This window comes from Uloborus diversus, chromosome 6 (genome assembly GCF_026930045.1).
Source record: "Uloborus diversus isolate 005 chromosome 6, Udiv.v.3.1, whole genome shotgun sequence".
NCBI lineage: Eukaryota > Metazoa > Arthropoda > Arachnida > Araneae > Uloboridae > Uloborus > Uloborus diversus.
Genome location: NC_072736.1, coordinates 107326708 through 107354595, shown reverse-complemented (window position 1 = coordinate 107354595; position 27888 = coordinate 107326708). Strand labels below are relative to the sequence as shown.

Below are 27888 nucleotides of genomic sequence, written 5' to 3'. Positions count from 1 at the left end.
TTTTGATTCGAACAATTTTCCGTTTAATTTTGAACAGTTCAAATCCCTTAACAATAGTGCCTACGGGGAAACTGAAAGTCAATGAAGATTCCGTACTTGAAGGCGGATTTACTTCAAACAAATTTTGTTGGAAATAACTCTTGACGTCAAACTCCAGACTTCGACTCCGAGAATTTAGGGGCACTTGACTTCGACTCCGACTCCTGTGCCCGACAATTAATCGGACTCCGACTCCCCGACTTTGACTCTGACTTCGTAGTTTTGGCAAAAATTTATACACGGTGGACAAATGACTGACCCTGATTCTTAAATATTCGACTCCGACTCCTTTATCTCAAAATGAGATTGACTCCGACTCCGCAGCTATGGTTTTAATTGTGAAATAATTATTGTTGATATGACTTGTTTTTATTTTTACGCTAAAGTTTCAATTTAGGTACTCGGTTTTTGGCGAATAAACTCAAAGTCATTTATGTTTCTACATAAAGATATGCGCAGACGATTTTTTTTTTTTTTTTTTTGACAAAGAAAATTATTTCTTTAAGTTGACATTTTATTGTTTTTTTTTTTTTTTTTTTTTGTTTTGTTTTGGTAAGTACATTAATTCATTTAAAAAAATGTTTTTTGGCAACAGGGGAAAAGAAACGATTTTTTTTTTTGATATGATGTATTTATTTTAATGAGCTGATTAATTTTAATTATTATTTTCTCATTTTGAAAGCTGTTAAAGATTTTTTTTAATGGAAAAAAGTGTATTAGCTGCTTTGTTTAAAAGTTGCTGCTTTTTTTTTTTTTTACGCATAAAATTTTTTTAGATGAGTGGGGATTATTTTATTCCTAGAAATCAGCTTAAAGTATTTTTAAAATATGTTTGAAAAAATTAGCGATTTTAGCTATTTTTGAGAATATTGATCAGGTACTAGAAAGTAGTATGGGTATACGGGAAAGTAGGCTCATCTAGTTCTAGACAGAACTTCTTGTTCTTTTCTTAATCACGTATTTAATTTTAGGGTCCTTTTATCAAAAAAAAAAATCATTATTTGAGGAAGATTATTCAATGCTCAATGTTATTTTTATTCTTTATTTACACTATCATTTTTTTTTAATTTCAAAATTTAATTTATTATTACTATTATTATTATTTATTTATTTTTTTTTTTTAGAAAAGGGAAAGACATTGTTTATTTTGATTCTATAAAATGTCTGGGAAATAGATCTGTCTGGCTGTAGGACTTTATATTATAGCAAATTTTTGTCAAACTCATACATGCACCTGCAGTTCATGCCAGATGTGGCTAAAATTATCCAATCCAGCCAACTTTAACTATACATATTTTTCTTTATACAGTAGACCCTCGTTTTACGTGGGAGTTACTTTCCATGGAAATGTCGCCTGAATTGAGATCTAATAATAGTGTTAAAGTAGGGGTTAGGTTCCATAGATGAAAAAATACTTCATTCTAGTGATGACTAATTGTGTAATAAGTTTAATGTGTACTTATATTGACTTTTACGCGCAACATGCATAAAGAAAACAAACTAATTTCGTGTTCTGTTTATAAAGAGGAGCTGGCTATGATAGTCTTTTGGCAGTCATTAAGAATTTTTCTCTATAATTCTTTGCAGAGTATGAACACATCCATGATCACTTTCATCATTTCCATGATAGAATCTTTCTTCACTAACAAACCAGAAAGATCATTTCTATTGCTAGGAATGGCACAAAATTTTCAAAGTGGACGTTTTTGGTTGTGCGTCACCAACGTTGGTATCCTCGTTGGTTTTGGCCTCCTTTGTCACTCCTAAAAGCTCTTCTTCCAGTGAGTTCTGAACTATTGTTAGTTTTATAACTTCACTTCTGGAAAGAGCTCTTTAACCAATCGCATAAAATCTCTCCAGGGGCCCAAGTTCGGTTATTAGCTCGCCAAAATGCAGTTTATTACGTGTAATCTGCAATCTTTAGGAGTTTTGATTTTGAAAGAGAGGAAAATGTTATATGTTTTCATTGCCGCATCCGCGTAAAACTGAAACTGATCCGGGTAAAATAAAATAAAGGTGTCAAATCTTAAACCGTGTAAAATAAACCTGCGTGAAAAGAGGGTCTACTGTATATAAAAAGAATTATTTGATTTAGACATTAACTTTAACAGCTTTATTTGTTAGCATCAAATGTTACTTAAATACATTTAAATTTCAAAAATTCTATTTTGATCGTGATTTTTATCAACCCTAGTTGCAGCATAAATTGAAAAATAATCTATGACAAATTTATATTTTACATACTTTGCAGCAATCAGCAGCAGACATAAAAGTAATTAAATTCTTAAGTTTTAACCAAGAAAAACACGTTTGGTAACTATGCACATGTATGTATTTAAAGGTAGATTAAGATATTACTACATAGCTAAATTTTTGCCATATGTGTAACAAACATGAGCAAAAAGCATGAAAGAAGAAACCTTAAATTCTAAAATAGGATACATTTAGAAAAAATGTCTTTAAAATCATTGATTTTTAGCATTTGAAAAAATATCTGAATAAAAAGTAAGATTATGGAAGAAAATTATGAATAAAATGTTTTTCCAAAATTGAATTTAGTTAATATGCTCCTTCCTCCTCACACTAGCATTTAAAATATTGCAATTACTCCATTTTTAAAATGAACTTACAGGAGGTGTGCTTCGTTTTTTGTCTCTTGGTCTCGGTGGAACTTCAGGTGGAGACATTTCCATTTCTACAGGAGGTGTGGAAGGTTCTTCAGGAAGATCGCTTACATTGGCAGCTGTAGCAATCCTATATCGCTCTATAAAGAGGCACACTTCATATTAATACAAACCTTTATTTTGACAAAACTAAAACAAATGCATGCATAAATAATAAACATTGCATGTGAAGAACAAGCTCGGATCTGCTTACATGAAGACCCCCAGTACAAGGGGGAACGTCCTTAAAGGGCCCAAAAGCTCAAGAAATTGCAAAAAACTAGCACCAAGACTTATTAATGTTGCAACTGTACACTGCTGGCCTCTGGGATATTGTGGGAAGGGGGAGGGGCTACAGATTTTGTTGCAGGGGGCCCAAAATCTGTAGATTCGGGCCTGATAAAGAACTTCAGAAATAAGAATGCTTTCAAAAAGGGGGGGGGCAGGAGAGTTGAATTCAATATACAGGGGGATTTAATCTAGCAGCATTATAGTCCACCTTTTGTGTCCCGTTGGAAACTTTTGCACATATAAAAACATGCTTCTTTTTTCTATAATTCCAAAATTATTGTAGCACATCAAGGACCTTGTCAGGGCACACTGATTTAGAAGCACTACCTAACAAGCTCAGTAGAGTGACAAGTGCTTTTTATCGAGTGGGAATTTTATTTAATATGTATCATATGTTCATAATATTTTGGAAACGTACGTAGCGTATTTTATGAACTACAAAGTTATGGTATATTCTGGTAACTGCATTTTAGCACTCTTTGTGTTGTCATCAAAGGAAAATATTATATTTTCATGCACTACTTCATGTGAGGAGTTAAATAAAAAAACAGTTCAATCCATCGTTTAAAAAATTACAGGAGAGACAAAAAACATTTCACATTTCAGGTTCTGCAAACTTTTTTTTTCCTTTTTTGTTTTAATAACAATCAGTGTAAGACCTTATTTCTGTTTTCTTTTTTAAATTAGGAGTAATAGTTATAGAGATAAAAACAATTTGGATCGAGCTTATTTTTAAGTCAATCAGACATTTTTTCCCTGTTCAAATTCCAATTAGAATCAACTGCTATCTGAATTTTACGCCATGTACTGGTCATTGTTTGAGCAATTTATTACAATAATTCTGTTGATGTAACCTGTACATTTTGACTGGGTCTATTTCATAAAATACACCCCCCACTTTACATTAAAACCTGCATGGATTGAGCTGGTTTTAATGTAAAGCGGGTTTTTGACCTGATTGAAAGGAATTCCTTCCCAATGGCTTTGTTGTGTGGGCCTGTAGACAGTGTCAAGTCATGAAAAAACAAACATCCGAAACTTCATGGATTGAACTCGTTTTAATACTAAATACTCCATGCGTTAACTTTTTTATGTTGGTCACACAAACATAGTCGTACATAACTTCTTGGAACACCTCATAAAAGATCAAAATGCAAATAAATTTATTGAACTTAACTGCATACCTATATCATCTAACTGATTGGATTCTTGATTAGGAGCAGTTTCCATTTCATTTTGGCTTGATGAAGTTGATTCCTCACTACACGTTTCCCGATTCTGTGAATGACATTCACATTTAAATTTAAAATGCATTTATTTCAAATCAAACTCTTTGTTTTACTTAAAAAGGAGAAGAGTAAAAATGTTGAGTAATAAAGCAATAAACTTACTTCGACAGTAGAATAGTCTCCTCTTTCACTAAGTGGTAAGGTTGCCCTAAAAATGATTACAGTGTTACTAGATATTCACTCTTTCAAGTTGCTATGATTTAAAAATGTCTAAAAGAAAAAGACTTACTGTTGAGTAAACTGAAAATCTCTTCCTTCCTCTGAAGAATTTGTTATCCCGTCCCTATAAATAAAATTTTAAAGGAAAAGAATTTAGCATTTTATGGTTCTAAATAAATAGCTGTACATGTGTGAAATCCATTAATTATTTTAATTAACATTACAACTTTAACATAAATATGCATGAGTACCTTCTTATGATGTCAATGTCATCATGTTCCATCCATGCTGTTGGCAAATCATAAACTTCATTTTGTGCAGATTCCTAAACCAAAAATTATTTCAGTACAGGAATCTGAAGATGTATGCACAGTAAAAAAAAATACAACAACTACCTTGCTTGTAAAGTTAAAAAAAAAAAAGTCAGGAAAATGTAATATGTTTTTTCTCAAACATAAAATGCATATTTTTGGTATTTTTAAGTATACGTAGCTAATTGTGGAATTAAAATATTTTAGTCACAATCAAACATATTACTTGAGTTTGATGTCATAAAAGCTAAAAATATTCTTGAAGGAAATTATGTAATACTGAATTTATTATGTGACTAGCTGTACCCACACGGCGATGTCCGTGCAAAGAATTTAAAGGAAGTCCCTTGAATTTTTACAGATCTCCTCCCATGCTTAAAAAAAAATCTTTTACTCTCTCTTTTATTTTTTATTAAGATGCACATATTTTTTAACCTAAGGTTCAAGAATGCTCTGTGAAGAATTAAAATCCCCTATTAGAATAATAATAGCAGTCCTAAAAGCACCTTATCCTGAAGAAAAGATGAATAAATACAAAGGCACTTTATAGTTATAAGAAAACAAAATTTGGCCCTCCATAAACAAGAATTTAATTAAAATAAGCTTTGCAATTAGAGCAAAATGAAAGACACGCTCCCATTACAAATATTCCCATTTCAGAAAAGATAACAGTCCCTACTTATAAAGCCTGCTCTCGGTAGTAATTCATTCAAAGAAAATTTATTTGTCAAACCTAATTGCTAAAAACAAACTATCAAGAAATGCTTCAAAATTTTGGGATAAAAGCTATAAAAAAGCAGTCTTATGTAGAAAAGACATGTTGTGAGAAATTTTCAAATTAATTTATTGACTACTTTTCGAGTTTGGCGTTTTAATGTATGGTCCCTGCATTTGTATACATAAGATGTAAATCCATTTGTTGCTGTCGTTTCTATGACTACGTTTATATAATATGTGTTGCACTCTAGGAAGAAAAATTTGTGAGAAAATTTTGGAAAACAGGAAATATTAAATGGAGTTCTGGTCACGTGTAGAACCACTGACAATCAGAGATGTATTGTTTTTGTAATTGTATGTTTACTATCAAAATCATATATTAAGCCTGTTGCAATACGAACAATAAGAAACTCAGTCATTTTAATCAATTTTTTTAAACAAATGATTAAAAGAGCTCAGTTTCTTACTGTCCCTTTGTCAATGGGCTGAATATTTATTTCAGTCTTTGTTTAAAAATAGGCTAAAATGCATAAATATATTTGTTAGACATAATTTTTTTCATTTAAGCCTTGAAGAAATGAAATTGAAAGCAGTATTTTTAGATATTAGATGAGTGAAAGGGCTGAATTTCTTGCTGTCCTTAGTAATGGGTTAAGTATTTATTTCAGTTCTAGCTGAACAAAGGGCAAGAATACACACAAATCATTAATCAGACATAAATATTTTAAATTAATCTTTGTGAAATATTTAGAATTGTCAGGATAAAAAGTTTTTGGGACACTATTCTACAGTTGTGTAAAAATTTCAAATAAATCCATCCACTAGTTCTTATGCTTTGCTGTAGCAAATATACAGACACTGCATTTTTATATATAAGATGGTCATCAAAAAATAATTGGTAATGAATTTTGTTTCAATGTACAACAGAAATTTAAAAAATCAACTATTAATCAAGGATAAAAAGTACGTTTTTTCCCCCCCCCCCAAATATTTCGGCAAAAAACTCTTGCCGGATATTTCATGCATTTTTATTGAAAACAAATACATAAGTAATCTTGTTTTTGTCATGTATGATTCCCATTTTTTGGCCAAAAAACTTTTAGTGGACCTTTTAAGCTTTTTTTTGATTAATCCATTCGAGGCAAGCACAGATTCAGGAAGAGTGTCTTGGGAGTGATGACATCCCCTCTCCTGCTTTATGCAAACAATGATAGCCTATAATTGCATTTTGAAGATATCAGTATCAAGAAATTACTGGAGGGACCCACCCAAACCATTTGTGCCTGAATATAACACTTATGCCCCTTCCCCCCTTCCAGTATGTTTGTTCATAATTTAATAATGACTCCCTACCCTACATAAACCAGAAGCTGGACCCCCTGCAATTCAAAGATTAATGTAAAAAGGAGTTTTGCATAAATTAAAAAAGTAGTAAAAAAAGACAAAATCTTATCACAAACATGAGTTAGAACATATATTAACAAGTTAATTAACTATTTTTTTGTTTTCAAAGCTTTACAGGGGCTTAAGAAAATACAATTCAAAGAAAGTTTAAAACAAGTAAAGAGCCTGCTTAAATAACAAAATAAAATAATGGCAAAAATTTGTAATAAGCAAAAATTGCTATAAATATTTCTTCTTCTTACAAAAAAAAGTTAAAAATTCAAGATACTCACTTCTGAAATACCCCAAGTTTCAGAAACAACAGATTCTTCATGAGGCTTTAAGTACATTAAAACAGGAATCACATTAAAAACGCTCAGTTAAACAAAATTTAATAGTTAAAAACCAAACAGCAAAGAATTTTTATACACTAATGAAATTGGTTTTAACAACTTTTAATAAATGAAATGACATTAAGAGTACCTGGTCTGTAGATGTTGACAATGCAGTTAGCAAAGGAGCATCAAAATTAACACTTTCCACTATAAAATATAAAGAAAGTTACAGCAATAAGTCCATTCTATAAAAACTCTTTAAATAAAAGCAATACATACAATTACAATTCTTTTTGAAGATAAATAATTTATTGTGATGCAAACTTAAAAAAATATTCCTATCTTTCAATGGATGAAGAACTTGGAGAAATTTTTAATAATGGAGAAATGACATTTTCTATACTTGTAATGAAAAAATATGAATTATAGCACTTGTCTTCTTCCCCTGTTATGAAAGACAGTAATAATATTGTGTTTTCACTTACAATAAGAGCTTTGGAAGACAAAAAATACACTATATATACAGTGGCTCCCAAAAATGTTCATACACCTTGAAATTTTGTAGTAAAACCAAAATAACGCAAAACTGAATTTGAATATGAAGTCCAATTTTTTTTCACACCATTCTTATGCCATTCTGAATAAAACTCAGTAGTTTTTTTCAAAATATTGCCAGATTTTATTTTTGAAATTTGTTAAAAAATGAAGAGACGGAGAAATAATACGCCACAAAAGTCGTCGTACACTCAATTTTTTTCGAATAAATTCATGATTAAAACTATCATATGTCATTTTTTTATTATTTTTGCATTGTGTTGACCCTTAAAAGTCATTTGGCTTTAATTTTTTGTTTATTTATTCCTTAATATTGTGCTTATTACTTTAAAATGACTGGTATTTGAAAAACACCACAAACACCATTCGAAATTTGAATTGTTTACTCACAGTAGCGGTAAATTGGTTTGAAATGTCTCTAAATTAGGTAATTTATACCATTCTATAGTGAAGTGCTTGATAAAATGCTTTAAAGACAAGAATAGGATCGAAAACACGGTAAGAAAAGGTCAACTGGCAAAGTTAACAATGCGTGATCGGTGGTTTACAGTTAAAAAAATTATGAAAAATACACATTTGAGTGCTGAAAAAATTTCTGCAGAATTAAATGAAACATTTTACGTTTAATTTTCACCTAAAATTGTTCGCCAAGTTCTCTGATTAACTGGATTAAATGGGACCTCTTCCTGCAGAAATTTTCTTGTTCGTGCGAATAACAGTAAGCTTACGCTTTCCGTCGCAAAATCAATGATAAATAAGCTCAAAACGTTTTGGAACAACGTCTTACTTATAGATGAAAATAAATTTAACATTTTGGGTTAAATTGTTGTATAATTGTAAATAAAAGAAAAAATGAGGAATTTAATCTGAAGAACTTAGTTGGATCAGTTAATCAGGACGGTGAAAGTGTTTTAATGTGAGGGTGCATTACAGCATCAGGACTTGGAAATTTGGAATTTTTTGATTAAATAATGAATCATGCTGTTCCTTTAAATATTTTAAAAAGCAATTTTAAACTATTAGCCCAAAATTTGTTTTTTTATCGAGATAACGATAAGAAGCACACGTTTGCGTTTGGTGCCTCAAAAATTGTCCTTAAGCTTAGAAATACCCCCTCAATCTCCAGATTTGAACTTAATGTAACATATTTAGAGATATCTAGGGGCTAGATTACGAAAATACAGCTTTGAAACGAAAATAGAGCTAGAAACAGTAAGACTCAAACTGGGGTTGAACACTTACTCAGAAATTACGCAAAAAAAGAAAGAAAAAACAATGAAATCTATTCCCAGACGTTTAAAAGCTCTTGATGATACTGCATGATGTTCTACTAAATAATAACTTTGTAAAAAATTAGATTATTTACTAATGTTTTGACACTTTTTCAAAGTGTACAAAGACTTTTGTGAGATAAAATTTCCGGCAATTTTTGGTTTTTGATTTTTTAAAAATTATGTTTTAATGTTTTATTAAAAATTTTCATGAAGTATTGTTAAATATAGATCATAGATCTTATAATAAAATACCTATTCCGAAATATTAATTCTAACCAATGGATAATGGCCTATTTCATTGAAAATTGTAGGTGTACGAACACTTTTGGGAGCCACTGTAGATATATATGTACTATATTTTAATATCTCATAGCCTTAAAAAAGGAACAAGTATATTTGTGCTAAAAAGAAAGTAAGAAGAACTTTATATCCTTTTGCTCATATCCTTTCAGAATGAAACTTAAACGAACATATCCATTTTTTTTTTTTTTTTGTAAAATTTCGTGCTTTGGCAACGATTTTTAGCTGTAAAATTTTCCCTAGCAGTTTTAATAGGTTAGTTATTTACTAATGCACATAATATTGTTCCTTATTAGCATTAAAAACCTTTAAAAAATAAACTAAAATAAAATAGAGAGAATACAGATTAAATTTAAAAAAAAAAAACAAGATAGACTTATAATAAACAATCAGACTAGAATTTAAAAGAAAATGAAATAACTTACTGTGAAGTTCTGATCTTGTGCGTTGCTTGTCACGAGCAGGTTTCTTAGAAGCAATCCGCTGAGGAACATCTGGTAGTATCTATTTTGGATATGAAAATCATGAAACACTAGACGTAGCATTAGAGTAGAATGAATTTTCAGAACTAATGCAAAATGAAAACAAAAGTCTGCACTGACAACTGAACTTTCTATTATGCATTGATAAAACAAGCAAAAATTATATAGAAATATCGAAATTAAGAAAAATTGGAAGATGTTTAAAATACTTACTCCATCATCATCAATTTCATCTGTAAAATTAATGTGTGCATGAGGGTTATTCACTTTATCCAAAAGATCTTTAGCCAACTGTTTCGTTAAATTTCTTGCCAAAAAAGGATGCTGAAAAAATAATGTTTTGCTTATTCATAACATTCAATTGAATTAAACAAAACAATCTATCAGCAATAAATTTTGTTTTAAATAGTAATAATTATAAAAAGCATTGAAAATTACAGGATAAATTGCTACATCTAAAAGCACAGAGACATGCCCACTCATATGGGGGAGTGGGGACAAGTGGCTCTTAGAAATTAGAACGTCCATGCATTTAATATTCTTTTCTTTGCAAGAATGGAAAAACATTTTTTCTCCAGCCATTAATAAATAAGTTATTAAAAATTTCAAATTTTAATGACTCTAATCTGTACTGAAATCGGTTTCCATGGGATAAATATCCTGCTAAACCATAGGGAAAATATCTGAGCCAACCCCCCCCCCTTAAATATTACATATGGGTTCTCATGCACAGAGACATATATACATGAAGGAGCGTAAAAAAACTTGTACAAATTTTCAAACTAATCTTAAAATGAAGGAAAAAGTCTCCAGTTTAAGAACACAAAAAAAAAATTGGTTAACTGAATCCCTAAATAAAAAATAAGGCAAATAACTTATCCAGAGCTTTGTTGGCTTTTTGTTGGTGCTGAAGCACTTTTTTATTGTTGACATTTTTGCTGGTCCATTTCTCCCTTGAGCAACAGTCCCCCCCCCTTTTTTTTTGAACAGTGAAATTTAATAATAAACTTCAATTTTTATCATAGGACTGCGCTTATAAGTTGTGTTTAACATCTCAACACTTCCTAGAGCATTTTTCCCAAACAAGGAACAAAGTTTTATTGCAGAACAAAAAATGGGGGGTGGGGGGGGGGAATTCAAACACCCTTGGACAAAAAAAAAAACACTGTAACCAGAGACAACTGTTCTGGGGGAAAAACACTATGTGAAATGTATTTGTGATGAACTGCTCTATGCTTGCCTAGGGAGAAAAATAAGTACTATGACAGCTGCTGAAAATCAGAAAGATTTTAGAACCCTGTGCAAACCCCCCAACGTAGAACCCATTTGAAGTGAAAATGAATATGAGGGTAAATTTGGTCTGGATCCAAAAAATCTTGAAAATTGCTACTCGCATGTAAAAAAGTTGTGCAGCCAAAAGGAATTTGTAAAAAGTTGCTCCGCCACCTTCCAAAATATTGTCCCAAAAAATGGCTATTTTTGGCAGTCCATAAACAAATCACAGCAAATTACTCCAAAACTTTTGATTTAACTAATAACTTTTACAGTGCATGAAAATTATTAAAAACATTCAGATGAAGAATTTTTCATCTCATTTTGCAATTATTAATATAAAAAAATGTAGTCACGCTTATATGACCCTAAGCGATTGTTTTGTCACACATACCTTCTGTTGGGGAAGGCAAGGAAGAATTTTAATGGTATTATGTGTTAGCCCTCTCTTACTGATGATTGTTTGTACTTCCTGAATTTGAAAGTACCCGTTAAACCCTTTAAGTAGGTGGTTTTTTTTCCCGCCCGCGCACTGCATTGGGGAATGCTTATCGCGAAGGTAGTTTATTTTACAACAATTTCCACCAAATAATTACTTATGAATAATTCAAAAAGTCTAGGGAATTATTGTAATTTCTATTCTGAAAATTTGTTCCAGGCCTTCCATCAAATCGAAAATGCGGTGGAGCTTGTGCAGAACTTGAAACTATTTCTGCGCTGAATCCAAAATGTTTGTTTCCTCACCTGACTTGTAACTTGTAACTGATTTGTAACCTGACTATTGTTTCGTCATCAGACCTACTTTCAAAGTCAGAATGATCCAAAATCTCATCTTCAGAATCACTTGAATCATTTGATAACATCAGTCTTTTCTCACAAAAGCGCTTATAAGCATCGCTCTATTTTTATTCTAAGAAATTGTCTGATGCTGCCATCTGGTGGCAGCGTTTGAAATTAATAAGAATATATTAATATGACGAGTTATTTCCATCACACACGTAGAAATGCTGACTTTAAAATTGCATGATGAGTAGGACTCGTCAAACACATCTATAGTGTAAAATTACAATGACAAGGTGAGCTTGTCAAACACCCTTAAAGAGTTATGTGTGATGAACATCCCGCAGTTGTCATGAAATATTTGCTCTTGCCTCAAGTGAAAGCCTTACATATGAATTTATTGAAATGATGATGGTATGAATTCATTCACAAACGTAAACACCTTTAAAGTACTAGAATTCCAGGATTTGTCAGTTGAAATCCCTGGAATTCTTGTGTACACTAGGTAAGTTTCACCCTCAACCAATTCAGAATAAACTACTGCCACATTTACCTGCATTCCAGTTTGATTAAAGAATAATTTCAAACATAATTAAAATTTGAAAATAAAGCACTGAAATTTTGTTACCTGCAATAGTCTCTCAGCAGTTGGCCTTTTCTTAGGATTTTTTGTTAATGTCACTTTGACAAAATGATGAAACATGCCTGACCTTCAAATATAGAAATATTAATCAATAAATGTAAACAAATAAACCAAAACCTCATTTTTAGTTTAGAAATACACAAACCATTTCACTTTATCTGCCAATGTAGGAGGTTTGAATCCTGATTTTGACATTAGAAACAAAGCCCGCATTGGATGAAGGTCAAACATTGGAGGTTGTAGTTCAGCCAGCTCAATGGCAGTAATCCCAACAGCCCAAATATCACATTGTTGGTTATAGCCTCCTTTTCTTTCAACTGCAGCAACTTCAGGTGCCATCCTAAAAAATGTTAAAGTACAATTAATTATAATTTTTTTTTGGAAATTAAATGGTAATAGTAACAAAGAAAATGTTAGCATATCATATAGTGCACATATACTCACACTCACATGTATATTGCTATTCTTAACCCCCCCCCCTCCCCCAATGAGTTCTTCAATACAACTATTATGCAGTCAAATAATCTGTCTACAATTAAACTTATAGTTAGCATCCAGTGTAAAATGAACATAACAGAAACGATGTGGATACGCAAACTTTTGACCCCAGCAGACACAAAGAATATGTGAATGCACAATGAAAAATATGTTTCTCTGCTAAAAGTTTTAATTATGCAACAGTTAACATTCTTTTCTCTCCTTTCGGGACGGGCTATTACGCTTTTAAAAAATTGGCCCCTATATTTTACGTTTGGTGTGAGCTTAACTGTTAAAATAATTAACAACATTTACAAAGATGTATAAGTCATTTTTTTAATTCTTTTTCCTAGATTCCACAGTGCACCAGACATTGTTTCCTGGAGTTTTTGCAGGAACTTCGGAAATTCACTTTAGGTCATGTTCTTAAAAGTTCACATTTTATGCAATTCAATCTTCTAGCATTCATGCCTTTCAGTTGCCTGAGCAAATCTTCATCTTAAGCATTATTTAAAAAATACTTTGATTACTTAATAATGCTGCGGGTAAAATGGGTCAATTCCACTAATTAATTTATTATTATTCCCATTTTTTGTTTAGGATGCTGGGATAATAGCTTCAAATGTGCATTTTTGGAAGAAATAAGTGCTAAGAAAGCATGCGCTTCAGAAGCACTTAGTACGTTCGATACAAAAGTAATAGCATCTTTTAAAAAATCTTACTGATTATATATAATACTTTGATTCTAGCATTTTCCATTTGTTAATCTAACAAGCAATAAAATTCCATCATTTGTTATCTTACATTCAAATCTGTTCTTCTGATATTTGATCAACAAAGTGATTGATACAATAATTTAGAAAATTTTATGAATGATAGCCATTTTATTTGGTACTGTTCATTTGTAGTATTAGAAGGATGTCCATAAATGGTGTCACACTTTTTTTCCAACATTTTTGACTTCCATTCAGTGTCACGCTTCAGCATACCCTTCCCCTTCATTTGTCACATGTCATGCTGTTTATCATACACATATTAAAATAAATAATGTGTGATGTCCCATTTCTTGATACTCTCCTCCCCCCCCCCCCTCCCAGCACAAACTCAAAATTTCATGAACTTCCATCGGCCTTAAAATGTGACATCATTTATGGACAGCCCCTCATGAGAAAAATGTTAACTATTCGTCACAATAAATTACTAAGAAAAGAAAAACAAAAAAAGATACAAGCAATGAAAAAGTTACAATATGGTGTGCCAATAAAAGATTTTCGCTTGCTTATGGTGGCAGTGATCTGTGCTGATACTCCAAAGTCGGCTAAAGAAAAAATTCAAACATAGATTCTAGGTTAATGTTATGAAAAAAACATAATGATTGTTTTAGTTTTTAAAAGTAAATAAAAAACTACAGCTTTACAACACAATTGGAGCATTTCACAGATTATATTCAATGTGTGCTTAAACTAGGACAGCATAATGGGGTACTTGGCACCTTGACAACACAATCTTACATTTATGAGTTATCAATTTCTTTTTATTTATTTTTTTTTTTCAGATCAACCACAAAACCATTTCAATAAGAATAAAAATGAAACTTTCATTTGAAAAAACTTTGAATGATTAAAACACTTCAGTCTTTCAATCAAAAATACATTATTAAAAAGCAATGATAATTAAAATTATAAATTTACCTAATTTTACATCTCCATCATCTGTTAGTAAAATATTTGCCCCTTTGATATCTCTGTGCATCATGCCTAATGAATGTAAATATTCCAAGCCTTTTAAAGTCTCTTTACAAGCATAAGCAATTTGCAGTTCTGCTAATGGTCCGCTGACTGGAAAAAGATTGTTATTAAATACTTTTCAAATAAACACTTAATATTTTAAGAACAATGCATTAAAAAAATAAATAAATAAAATAAAAATAATAAAACAGAATTTAAAACTGGAGTTTTGTCTGAAAACATAAATGCTAAAAATGTCATCAAAGAGTAACACTTTCAAAACATTTCAAGATATATGTTTTGGGATTATAAGGAACCTCTCTTTGCATGTAAAACAAGTGAAAGCATCCAACAAAAGTGCACATTTTTTCAACCTATAAGTTCACTACTTCCACATTCGAAAAATGATTTTTTGTAGCATCAAATTATAAAAGTTGGGCTTTAATATATATACAGTATAACTTTGATTTAAGGATTTTCTCAATTTAATGATATGTTTCACTGGTCCAGATTTGATTGTATTAAATATTTATACTCCTTGATTTAACGATAAACTTTTTCCAGTTGCTTGACAATCTAGGTTATACTGTACTGACCTAATCTGCCAAACGAAACCACAATAGAAGAGCCCAAGTGGAGCATAAAAGAGCCCAAGTCTGATCTGTAACTGTGTTACAGGGTTCGTACTCGATTCCAGAAATAAAATGAAGGAGTTTTGGAGAAGTTTTGAAGGAGTAAAATGAGATTTTGAAGGAGTACCTTCGGGCTGTTCTTAAATGATGTCACATTTTTTTCAACATTATTCGATCGACTTCATCCTTTGTCACAAAGTGTCACATTTCACCTTACTCCTCCCCTTGTCACATGCCAAATTTTTCATAAATATATTGTCATAATAACTGCATGATGTCACTTTTTATCACCTTCTCACTTCCCCTTGTCACAATTTTATAAACCCGTCTTCCCCTCAAGGCATGATATCACTTGTGGATGACCCTTTTTACATTGTCAAAACTGCAATTTACTAAACAATTGTTCTTTTAACACAACCACATCTACTTTTATGTATTTTTAAATACTAAAATAATAATTAGATAAACTGACTTTTGCTGCTGAAAGTGGTGGAAGGAAAAGTAAAAATCATAAAACTACATTTACTTCACTTATGAAATGTCTTAGCCACATAATATTTTTACCTTCAACTTTTATGACTTTCATAATCAATTTGTAAATCACATCTTTATGAAAAAATAAATATACAAAATTACTATTACATTAAAATTTTCCGTATAACATCGCCCTTGTGACAAAATTAAGTAGTTAAGTATTTAAGTAGTAAGTTGTAGTAGTAATTAGGAGTATTTTAAATTACTTTCACAGAGGAAGATTATGTAGTCTTGAACTAAAAAAGGAGTTAAAAGAAAAATGGAGGAGTTTTGAAGGAGCGTACGAACCCTGGTGTATGGTAAATAGAATGAAAATGAGCAAAAAAAAAAAAAAAAAAAACAAATTTCTGAGAAAAAGACCAATTTCTGAAATTTTTGGATAATCTACGCACAAAATAAGTACAGTGAAACTTCGATAAATTAAACTTCAATGATCTGAAAATAAGCCGAATTAAATATTTATTCCCGCATAACTGAAGGGAGAATTAATGTTACATATTTTCGATAAACCAAATTTCTATTAGTGGAAATATTCGACAAGTCAAATATTATTTCCTGACTGTTGTCAACTCTATAAGCGAAAATCTTTTTTTTTTTACTCCCCAAAAAGTATGAACAAAAAGAAAGAAACTCGAGTCATTGTATTGTATCAAAAGGGGTATAGACAAAATGGATCTAAAAAATCTTTGAAATTGATTATTTGCGCATAATTTGGTAAGTTTGTTTTTTATTTTTGCTTTAAATTAATGTTTACTTCATTTCTTTCAGTATAAAAGAAAAACCTGCACATGGGGGAAACCAAGCTCTGATTCAGTGCGGCTTGAAAATGGGATCAAAAAAAATTACAGGGAAGGGTGTGTATGCTCAGGATTATGGAAAATTTCCACTTTTGACGAAAGGGGGGGGGGGGGAGTTACTGGACGGAACAGCTATTTTTGGGATATTCTACAAAGCTGCTGGTCTTTCCAAGAGTAGCTTTTTTCTTTCGTTGTTATAGAAAGCAAATGTTTATGGTGCCGTTTTAATGATTCCTGACCATTTGGGATAGAACTAGCAGGTTAGAAAGAATAGTATTGAAGAATAGGATTGAAGTTTGGTGTGCCTCTAAGTTTATTTTAAAAAATCGAAAAAACATTTCGATTCAACGTGCAAGAAAAGCAGCAGATGTATTGCACGTTTTACAGAATCCTGTCCAAATGTTCCCAACTTAGATGCTTTGAAAGTATTGGTGGGCTATTTAATAAAAGAACATATTTCTGCTAAGAGCAATATTTGAAAACAGGTTATTTATTTATTTATTGGTTAGTAAAAATTGTTATATCCAACATAAAATTATAAATTTGTTTTCAAACAATACAAACTCATGAATTTACATAATTATATTATACATTAATAATGTCAAGCATATGTAGTTGCCTCAGAGCAACAGTAAGACATCTAATCCCAGGAATAACAGTAAGATATCCTATTGTTGCCTTGAAGTGACAATAGTATCTTAGATGCATTATTCTATCTCTTTTTTGCTGATATTATAAATTTAATTAGTCTTTGTATTGGTATTTATTTAATTCTATCGTTTTGTTTTTGTATTTGATAAGCCGAATTTTTGATAGTTCAAATATTTTTTGCATTCCCGGCAACTTCGACTTATCGAAGTTTCACTGTACATATTTGGGAAGAGCAAAAGAGCAGACAAAATGCAATGAAATAACACTATATTCATCAAGATAGTTAAATTTTTCAGCGAGCTACAAGCTTTGAAATATTGGAAGTACTCAAAGTTGAATTTGCTCCAGAATCTGTGCACGGCATTTTCAAAAACAATCGTATGAGCAACACTGGGTCAAATCTACCAAAAACTAGTCCAACTCACTAATTTTCAAATGATATCACAGCAAATCATATCGGTGTTCAAGTTGTGCAGAAATACAAGCCTTTTGTTTGAAACAATAAAATCAACATTAGTCAAAAAAAAAAAGGATTAGTAAATGTGTCATAGCCCTTTAAGTACAATATGGATCTGCAAATTTCTACCTCCATCTCTTTTTTTTTTTTTTTTTTTTTTGAAGGAAACAAAATTTTTATACATAATTATGATTAGATGAATATGTTTTTGTTGTTTGTTTGTCAAAATACAGATGGACCAAAGTGTTTCTTTTACATGCATAATATAAATACAGGATTATTGATGCACATACTGTCACTAAAAAGAAACAACAATAACTATCACTCAAAAGATAACTTACTATGATAAATATCTTGTAAGGATCCACCACCACAATATTCCATGCAAATCCATAATTTGTCTCTTCTACGAAAAGAAAAATAATATTAAAACAATATCAATTAAAAATATATGCAGAAAACTTATAAAAACTAAAACTAAAATAAAACACAGAAAAGCATCCTGCAAAACCTTATTTAAGGTAATTAAAAAAAAATAAAACATAGCAAACTTTTAATGACATACAATATTATTCAGGACAACATATCAAACTTCAAACATTACTCATTGCTTAGTTTTTTAAAACAAATTGGAAACATATTTAAAAAAAATCAATATTCTTAATGCCAATTTTTCTCAAATAATGTTTCAAAACTAAAAATCTTTAAAAGTTTTCACATGTTTGTCAATTTTTTTTTCTTTTTTTTTTGCATGGAATTTTTTTTCTCCTCCTTTAAAAAACAAAAAAGTCAAACATAAATTACAGTAAGAAATAAACAAATAAACACCATGGTGCTAAAAAGTAAAAATAACCAATATAACATTAAAAAAGGCATATAGTATTTTGCAAAGCATTGCAGACATGTGCTTTGACATTACATGATCCATGTTCTAAATAATGACAAATTTTCGAAACAAAACATGTTCTAAAAACTAAAGACATTAAAAGAAGTTACAATAAAAAATTTGAATATCGTTATTTGTAAATTAAATTATAATTGGGACTTTAGAGTCAAACTGCAGTGTAATTGTTGTTATTAAATTTTGCGTTTGTTTATGATAGATATTTGTTGAACCAGAGAACACCTATTTTATAAGTAAAAATCTTCTATAAAAATGTAATAAACTTGAGGTTTTAAAACAAAAAGTGAACAAGATTTTCAATAATTCTCAAGAAAGAAATCCTAGATTAGTAAAGAAAACATACCTCAAATAACTTCCAAAATATGCAACTATATTTGGATGCCTACAAGATTTCATCATCAATATTTCCTGCTGGATTATTGAAAAATCATCCCCTGTTAAATACATAAAGAACAATAATAAATATGTAGCGGTAGCAGGGCTTAGTTTACATAGGAGCTCAGCTCTGGTACTTTTTTTTTTTTTTGCAATAATTTTTTGCAAATTAGGCGTTAAGCATCAGAGCTTATCAATACTGGATTCCAGAGCCCCAAGACATAGGCGGAGGCAACTGCTCCCTCACTTTAAAAAGTAAAGGGGCCTTGCCACCTCACTTTTCAAAGTTTAAATTAATGATCGATTGAAAAATGATGTTTTATAGGGTGGATTGATTTATTTCACAGAAGTAAAAATTTAAAATTTCTAATAAATGAACTTGTCCCCTCTTATTTCATAAAAATGGAACTCTGAATTAGAAGAGAAGGCTTACGGTGGTCATCCGTCCCAAGTTTTCAGGCCATATTCCATTTTTTGGAGGTCACATAATAAATAATGTTAAAAGTCTAATTTTACAAAAAACAAAAAAAAAAAAAAAAAAACAGTTCCAGGGCCCATGCCTCCTAACCGTACACACTTCTTTTGACTCCCCACTGTTTTGGTGCACCAGTCGCCTACGCCACCAGAACATTAATTCTGAAACTGAAGAATATAGCCATTTCTTCCTGCATTATACTTCCTGTTCTCTTTCCAGAAAAAATCACACATTTGATATAACTTGCTACACAAGCTAGCAGCTTCTCTAACACCAAAAATTATACATTCATGAGTTTTATCTCTTAGAACAGACTGGTAGAGTGGCTATGATGCAAAACTACCTTTATTTCTTGTACAGTACTATTACAGTAAAGCGAAATCTCTGAAAGTTTTTCTTTTACATTATGCTCTACTACAGTTTTCAATTTATTTTTAATTTTAAGGTCATTGTTTTATAACTCCTTTATGTTCCACTTACCCAATTAATGGTATTAATTTAATGACATTTTTCTGAATATAGAACACCTCTTACTGATAGCAGTCTACGATAAGATCATACCAAATGTCCCAATGCAGAAAAGTTCACTAGAGCTCCCTGGGCTACAGAGCTAATTTGTATGAGAGTTCAACTCTTGTAATTCGTTCAAAGAAAATATTTTTCACTGCTTTACTATTTCGGTGCTAATAGGGACGCATATGTGACTTTGAAAAATTTTAAAAAATTGTAGGAAAATGAATTTCAATTTCTTTTGTTGTTAAAGATGAAATTATGAAACTGAAATGCAAAGAATTTATTTTCAAGATAGAAACCATGGTTGGTTTTGAAACAGTACCCTTTTTCCTAATTTTATAAACTTGCCTTGAATTAAGCACATAATCGGCTATAAAATTAATTCTTAAACAAGAATATTTTTACCATAATTTAATGTCAAAAAAGATTCACCAAGAAATGCAAGAAACAAACCAAAGTTTTCTAGCCTTGATTTATGATTTTAAAAATTGTTTACAGATTGACTTCTACAGCTATTGGTTGAATAGGTACACTTTCATATTTAAGAGCTGTTAATTTTTTATTTAGAAAAGTTGATTATTATGCTGTTAAACTAATTAAGATTCAGCAGAAACTTTTTAATGAACAATTAGAAGAATTTTTAATAAGATACATACCTGGTTCAAGTTTTATTATTTTAACAGCAGAAAACAATCCATCCTTTACTCTCTTTGCCTATTAAAAAAATAACATATCTTTATTGAAGCAAAAAATATAAATTTCATAACCATACAAAAATTAATTCATACCCAAAATCTTCACCGAACTTCTTTACTAATAATAAAGCTGAAAGTCTGTCCGGAGGATGTCAGTGACGCGCATAGCACCTAGACTGTTCGGCCGCTTTTCATGAAATTTGGCACAAAGGGTGTGCACCTTGAAGCGATTTTTTGAAAATTGGTTGTGGTTCTTTTTTTATTCCAATTTTAAGAACAAAAATATCATAAGGTAGATGAGTAAATTACGAAATTATCATAACGTGGAATCATAACATGGGCACAAGCCAATTGGTGAGATACGAAATTATCATAACGTGGAACCGTAACATGGGTACAAGCCAATTGGCGAGAAAATTCACGATACATTATTTGTAAATATACAGATGAACCAAAAGACCTTTTAATTTTTCTATTACGGGCAAAGCCGTGCGGGTACCACTAGTATTTTATAAAATAGCCAGTATGAAAAGATATATACAGGAATGTGCCAGCTGAAACTCACTTTTAGAGCAATCTCACGTGCAGGAAAATAGTGACTTTGGAGCAGCTTGGCTCAGGAAAATGTGGCCTAGGAGCAGTTTGGCTGACCAAAAAGTTTGTTTTGTAGAAACTTGGAGTACAAAAATAGTGTAATTGGAGCGGCAAAAAGTATGTCTTGATGTAAGGAACTACTACACACACATTATATATATCGGGGATATGCCGACCAAAACTTGCTTTTCGAGCAATCTTGGGAGCAGGAAAATGGTGAGTTTGGAGCAGTAAAGCTGTGAATTTGGAGCAGTAAAATTGCAAATTTGGAGCACCCTGGAGTAGTAAATTTGCAAACTAGGAGCAGCTTGCAGCAGCAAAGATTTAAATATTGCATCAATTTAGAGCAACTACACTCCTGCTTGTGAAAATTGCAGCACCATGAAGGAAGCATCATAGTGGAATGAAATTTAATACAGTTGAGTGGTAATGGTAATATCAAAATATCATATTTTCAAATTAAATTTCGCATATAGGGGATATTTTGATAATTGGGACTATAGCACGGACGTCTCATCTTTGGCGTAAATAGTTTTATTTTGGCAACACTGCTGGTTTATAGTAACTCTATGTGAATAGATGTTTCCAGTCTCTTTGTTTAGATTTGCAAAGAAAAATACCTCTCACGTAGGCGCTGGAGTCAAAAATTGACGCCAGTGAAGAAAGATCGCCAGATTCCCAAATATTGAACTATCCCCCAGATATATATCATGATACTGTCCAACCACAGATTGCATGGAATTTTCAAACGCCCAGATGTGATGAATCATGTGAATAAGGGGGAAAAGTCAAAATTTGATGCGCATATTTCACTCATTTGAATGAGACTGCTTCTGCAAAAGCTAACATCCGTAAAAAATAATAGATTCGTCCATTTCTGACTGTAAAACGGATGTTTGTCTTTCCATACAATCCATGGTCAGACAGTATATATCGACTAATATATATCGGCCCACCCTAAGTACTACATATTTAAAATTCTTGGTCGACCAACAGAATGTCATCAAGTCGTACTTTTTTCACAAGATCTAGATTTATCGATCAAGAAAAAAAAATTAAAATTAAAAATAATAATCACACACAAATTTTTTTAGCATTCATGATCAAAGCCTGTGACATTAAAACTACAAAGTTACCCTCTCAGCAGTTGACTTTTGATTAATTTACAAAAAAATGATGAGACAAATATGAAAGCTACTTTCTAAATGGGATGAAATAGTTTAATAATGTAAGAAATGGAAGATTTAAAAAACAAAATTGGTTTGTTTACATTGAAGTACCAAGTTATTTACTTCGAGTGAGCAAAAAATTACACCATATTTCCTGGAGCAATCAAGTCATCTTTCATTTTGAAACGAAAAAATAACTAAGTATCACAAGCAAAACAGGAAAACATGAAACAAACCTTATAAACATCACCATAAGTCCCACTTCCAACTCTCTGTATCAACTCGTAATCATCTTGGGGATTTCGTCGGGAAATGTTTGAGTTTGGAGCTGAAGCCATAATTTTTTATTAACATTACTTCAATTTTAAATACTTAACGAGGGAAAAACAGCTATTTCTCGTCTCAGGAAACTGAGACTTAGAAACACTCAGCATCTGAATAAGAAAACAAAAATTCCAAAATTTAGGGCAGAACAAGAGGAGAACGTAAAAAAATAAGATAATTGTAACGGTCATGATTATTGAGAAACAGCTGCCAATGTCATAAACATTGTTTACGCATCACTGCCTCCGTGATCCAGATGTTGTACCAGTAAATTTCAGGTTTTAAACTTTGTTCAAAAACCACATACTAAGCAAGTTATCACACAGTCGATAAAATTTTACAAAACTGCATCAAAAGGATTGTTTTTTTCTTTTATTTCAAACAGGATTAAACAAGTTTGATGTATGTGAAATTCCCTTTTCCTTCTTACATCTCTAAAAAGCACCGGCTTAAAATATGAATGAAACTTAAGTAGCCACTGATATAAAGAACATGTTTAAAATTTACCCGTGTCAGATTTTATTTCATTTTCATTCGAAAAAAATCAAGCGATCTTTTCACGCTTTAATATAGGGACTCTAGTTCAATTCGTTGTGTCTTGTTATTTATGTTATTTATTTTAGTATTAAGAAAAGCAGTAGTGGCAACTAAACAAGTAGTTACGTACTCGTGGTTTTGTATTTGATTTGAGCCGTATGGTTTAAATGCTCGGAAGCTTTACGTAAAAATATATATTAAGAAACATAAGTTTTCTTGGTAATTTTTCCTTTTTTTAATGAATATGCATGAATTTATTCAAAACGTGAAAATAGCTCTTTAATTTGGTTGGAAGTATTTTAGTGCCAGCTTCTTTAAAGTCAGTTACGTAAATCAATAATTTAGAAGTCATTCTTTTCCTTTACCTGTTTTGCTGAGAAAAAATTTCAATTTTGGAATTTTCTGCCTTTTGCTCTTTTAAATTTTGTTGAATGTGCATTTAACATTTTTCCTGTGATTAGTTTTGCAGTTTTTCCGGATCGAATTCTTAAGTATCAAAATTACCCTGTGACGTTTACAAAGTGAAGTAAATCGTTTGGTAACTTGATGATTAGTGCAAGTTTTTACTTGGAGTTTAAAAAGTCATCAGTGAGTTATGAAGCTGCTCAAAAAACATTTTATGCTTTTTTACATCCCCTAGCCATAGGCACTTGCTGTTATTAGATTCGGATTCATTTGTAATGTATAAATTTATTGTCTATTGGCTAATACACGAAGAATTCCAGAGAATGTATTATATGGGTATCCTCTTACTTCAGTTGTTACTCCAAATAGCAATTGATTAAATTGTGGGTATTCTCATTAACACTACAATCTGCAGTGCTGGATCTAGGGAGGAGTAAGCCAGGGCCTGGGTGCAAATTTACCTTATTTCTGTTTTTTGTCTCGTTTAAACTAGATATTAAAACGTGAAAAAAGAATGGTCTGGAAGGCAGTTTCAAGATTCGTCCCAGCTTGGAAAATCCGAAGAGTAGACACTAACAACCTGTTACAGGATTTCCATATAATGTGATAGGAAAGTAACATAAAGCTGTATGCTACGTACTTCTGCAGTATTGGACAGCATGATCTTCAGAAATAAATTAATGTGAAGTTATGAAGAGGAAAAAGTAATGAAGTTAAGTGTCATAGTAACACACATACCCCTGCCATATGTGCTGTGACTCTTTGAATTCAATTTTGAAAATCTTTCCTACTTCATACTTTCTCATAAAGGGCAAAACTTGTGATCATCATTGACTCCAAGGTAGATAAATGAAAGAAATTATGTTTTTAAATCATCTGTCAATCGCTGCCTAGAGTGGTTTGTCCAGAGGGGAGGATTTGGGGATACATCCCCCTTCAAAGTTCAGAAATTTTCCCCTTTTTACCATTAAAAAGGAATAAATCTGATCATATATCCCTCCGAAATTCAAAAATTTTCCCTTTCTGACCATTGAGGAGGTATAAATCCTATGAAAAAAATTTCTGGCTATGTCGCTGCCTCAAATAATCTTAAAGTGTAGTTACTGCAAGCATATAGTAATTTGCAAAATGTTTTCATCAAAATCAAGATGCTCATATTATAAGAAATTATTAAAAGTTTATTGCTTAAACATTAGTTTTTCTAGGAGTATAAACATCAACAAAATAAAAAATAACTTTTTAGCACTTAGAGTAAAAAAAGCTGGCCACAATTCTTAAAAAGCAGTTACTGTTGAAGCTCTTTCTACCAGCCCAGGGGCACTTCAAACTAAAGCTTTTGGGTGGAGGGAAATTTAATTTTGACGAAGGAAACTAAAATTTTAGTGAATGATAAAATAGAGTACGCACACATATCATTCTACATTCATAGCTATCTAGACTTCTGAAATGATGACAGTTTACACGGATGGTTCATCCGGCTCGAACTGTGACAGAGAAGGTGCTCGTATTTTCTACATAAATCCTAATGGCAGCAGCTCAAAGCACAAACTCCCAGTGTGAAAGAGTGCCTCAAATTTTACAAGTGAGCTTGTTGCTATTAGAGAAGCTCTTTCCGTCTGCAACTCATCTCAAGCATAGGCGGATTTATGGGGGTGCCAGGGGGTGCGCCGCACCCCCAAAATTTTTGGTTGGGTTTTGAAAAAAATAGTTTAGTATATTTCACTCGGAAACGCAGTTGGAGGGGGGGAGGGATGCATAGCTGCTATACTAGTAAATTTACTTGAATCCAGTGTATCACCACACGTCGCTAGTGCAAGAAAAACGTAACTGTGCTGATATTAAGAATGTAAGTAATTTTATCCATTTGGAAAAAAAACCTAATAAATAATTTCATGCAAATAAAAACACTTCTCCAACAATATATTGTTCAGTGCTGTGTTATTGTATAGAATAATAGCATGTTCTGTAATTGGGTATTTATTCGTATATCAATACCAATTCTTCTATTTTGAAACAACAATGGCTAATAAAGTCCAAAAAAAAAAAACCATGGCTATTGCAAGAAACTTTATCAATAAAATCTACACCGAAAACAACAGAAAACTAACATTTTAAGGTAAATTTTCAAAAATTTTTGAAGGAGGACTCCCGGACATTTTGCTGCAGTGGTGCATCCAGGGGGGAGGGGACACAAGACTGGTGACTCTCCCCACACATGCTGAGTAGATTTTTAAAAAAATATTCTTATTATTGAAGAGAAGAAAAGATCTCATTTTGGGAAAACAGTTATTTTACGAAAAAAAAAAGAATATTGGGAAAAAATTTTAATTTCTTTCAAAAAGAAATACTGACATTTAAATTTTTCAACAGCTTCAGATTATTGGTGGTGAATTTTGTGCCTCCTCCCTCCTCCTCGCAAAATCCTTTTTCTTTCATATCTCCCTCCTCCCTTTTTTTCATTTTTTTTTTCTATTTCGTTTTCATTTTCCCTATTAGTTCTCAAAATTTTTCTTCTCCAAAGCCCTTTCTCCAGCCAAAGTTATTACAGAGTAACTCAAATTTCGTTTCTTGGGCTTCACTTTCGCAAAATTTCCAAGGAAGATCTTCTAATCACCTAAATACATCAAAAATCGTTTAAAATTGCGTTTTTGGAGCTTCAGTTTTGAAAAACTGCAGTGTCCCTAACGTTACCAAATATGGTCATACACTCATGTGTTTAAGAATTTAATTTTGGAAAATATTCGAACTAGTCCCTCCGACTCCCCTTTCTCTAATATCATCAAAAGTGTTAACATTTTGGTATTGAAAACTACTATATTTCGAAATATTTAAGTGTTAGAATCCTTTTTTTTAATACCATGGAGGTATTACAGAAAAACTTCATTTTTAGGATTTCAATTTCGAAAATTTTCTAGGGGAGAGCTCCAGAACACCCTGTCCGGTAACAGTATCAAAAATTGTCCTCCGTAGTATTTTTGGAACTTTTATTATGAAAAGTTAAAGAGGTAGCATGGGGGAGGGGAGAGGGGTACGTATTTCTATTTGCTTTTCAAAAAATCGATTGGAGACAGTCTATGAGTGTTATTCCTAACCCAAACTATAAATATGGACTATAATTACATTTATATGACTAAAATTTCTAAAAATGACCTTGGAGCCATGCGTACCTTTCTTGCCCCCAAAATATCACCAAGAACTGTAAAACTGCGTTTTCAAAACTACTATTTCAAATTTTTTCTGAGGCGTGAATCCCATTCCAAACCAGTAGCTGGATTCACCCCTTGCTTCTAATATCGACTTTCGTTTAAGACTTTTTCTGCAGTTAGAAATGTTAAGAATTGCCCAACCCCTAATCTTCCTAAATATGGTTTACATTGCGTTTTTCAAACTTAAAAGTGTGTCCTGCCCTAAAATTATTTTCTGATTTCGCCACTGCCTTGTTATTCCGGGAATACCCCCTCCCCAGATCCCTGTTATTGTTGCACCCCCAAATATTTCGGCTTAAATCCGCCTATGATTCTCAAGGTTCTCCATCTGATAGCATTGTCATTTTCTCAGGTTGCAAGTCTTCACTACAAGCCGTACAGAAAGGACTTTTAAGTCACGAGATTTACAACATCGTGGAAAAGGGCAAGAAGTGCAGTTCACAGTGGATTCCAGTCCATGTAGACATAGCCGGAAATGAACAGGCTGATTCTCTGGCTAAAGAAGCTGGAACTCTTGATACCACCTCATTGTTAACCACACTTGCTGATGCTAACGCAGTTGCCAAACATAGGTTGTCCATTCGCCCATGAGGAAAGTTCCCTACTGCACAGCTCAACTGCTCCCGAGAGGTCACCATCCCTATTTCAAGTCTTAGGACTGGACACTTAAAAGGCATGAAAATCTTTCCAGATGAGTCCAGAGCTTACGATTCAATGTGTCAACACTTCATCTACACAACTAGACCATCATCATCTCTTCTAGTGTCCAGCTATGGCTTCGGCCCTCTTCAGCATCGATATTAACTGTACCAAAGACCTTGTTTTCTCTGACCATGCTGAAGAAGTGGCCAAAGCATTACTTCGTTCATTTGGCCCCATCTAACCTTCTTGCACTATGGATACCTCAACCATAACAGCATAGC

The 27888-nt window shown here is 31.8% G+C and overlaps 1 protein-coding gene across 1 annotated transcript in view; it reads right to left on the bottom strand.

Moving 5' to 3' along the window:
* The window catches only part of LOC129224912 (mitogen-activated protein kinase kinase kinase kinase 5-like), a 40422-nt gene extending 17591 nt beyond the window's left edge, over nucleotides 1-22831 (bottom strand). The window contains exons 1-17 of the mRNA XM_054859459.1: nucleotides 22730-22831; nucleotides 20692-20749; nucleotides 19016-19106; nucleotides 18110-18174; nucleotides 14662-14808; nucleotides 14217-14288; nucleotides 12639-12834; nucleotides 12479-12560; nucleotides 10012-10122; nucleotides 9742-9820; nucleotides 7336-7394; nucleotides 7146-7190; nucleotides 4693-4766; nucleotides 4512-4565; nucleotides 4385-4430; nucleotides 4178-4271; nucleotides 2670-2803 (exon numbers count right to left, since the gene is read on the bottom strand). Coding sequence (XP_054715434.1) covers nucleotides 2670-2803; nucleotides 4178-4271; nucleotides 4385-4430; nucleotides 4512-4565; nucleotides 4693-4766; nucleotides 7146-7190; nucleotides 7336-7394; nucleotides 9742-9820; nucleotides 10012-10122; nucleotides 12479-12560; nucleotides 12639-12834; nucleotides 14217-14288; nucleotides 14662-14808; nucleotides 18110-18174; nucleotides 19016-19106; nucleotides 20692-20749; nucleotides 22730-22831 — 1509 coding nt within the window. The remainder of the gene's footprint in view (nucleotides 1-2669; nucleotides 2804-4177; nucleotides 4272-4384; nucleotides 4431-4511; nucleotides 4566-4692; nucleotides 4767-7145; nucleotides 7191-7335; nucleotides 7395-9741; nucleotides 9821-10011; nucleotides 10123-12478; nucleotides 12561-12638; nucleotides 12835-14216; nucleotides 14289-14661; nucleotides 14809-18109; nucleotides 18175-19015; nucleotides 19107-20691; nucleotides 20750-22729) is intronic.
* Nucleotides 22832-27888: the final 5057 nt, after the last annotated feature.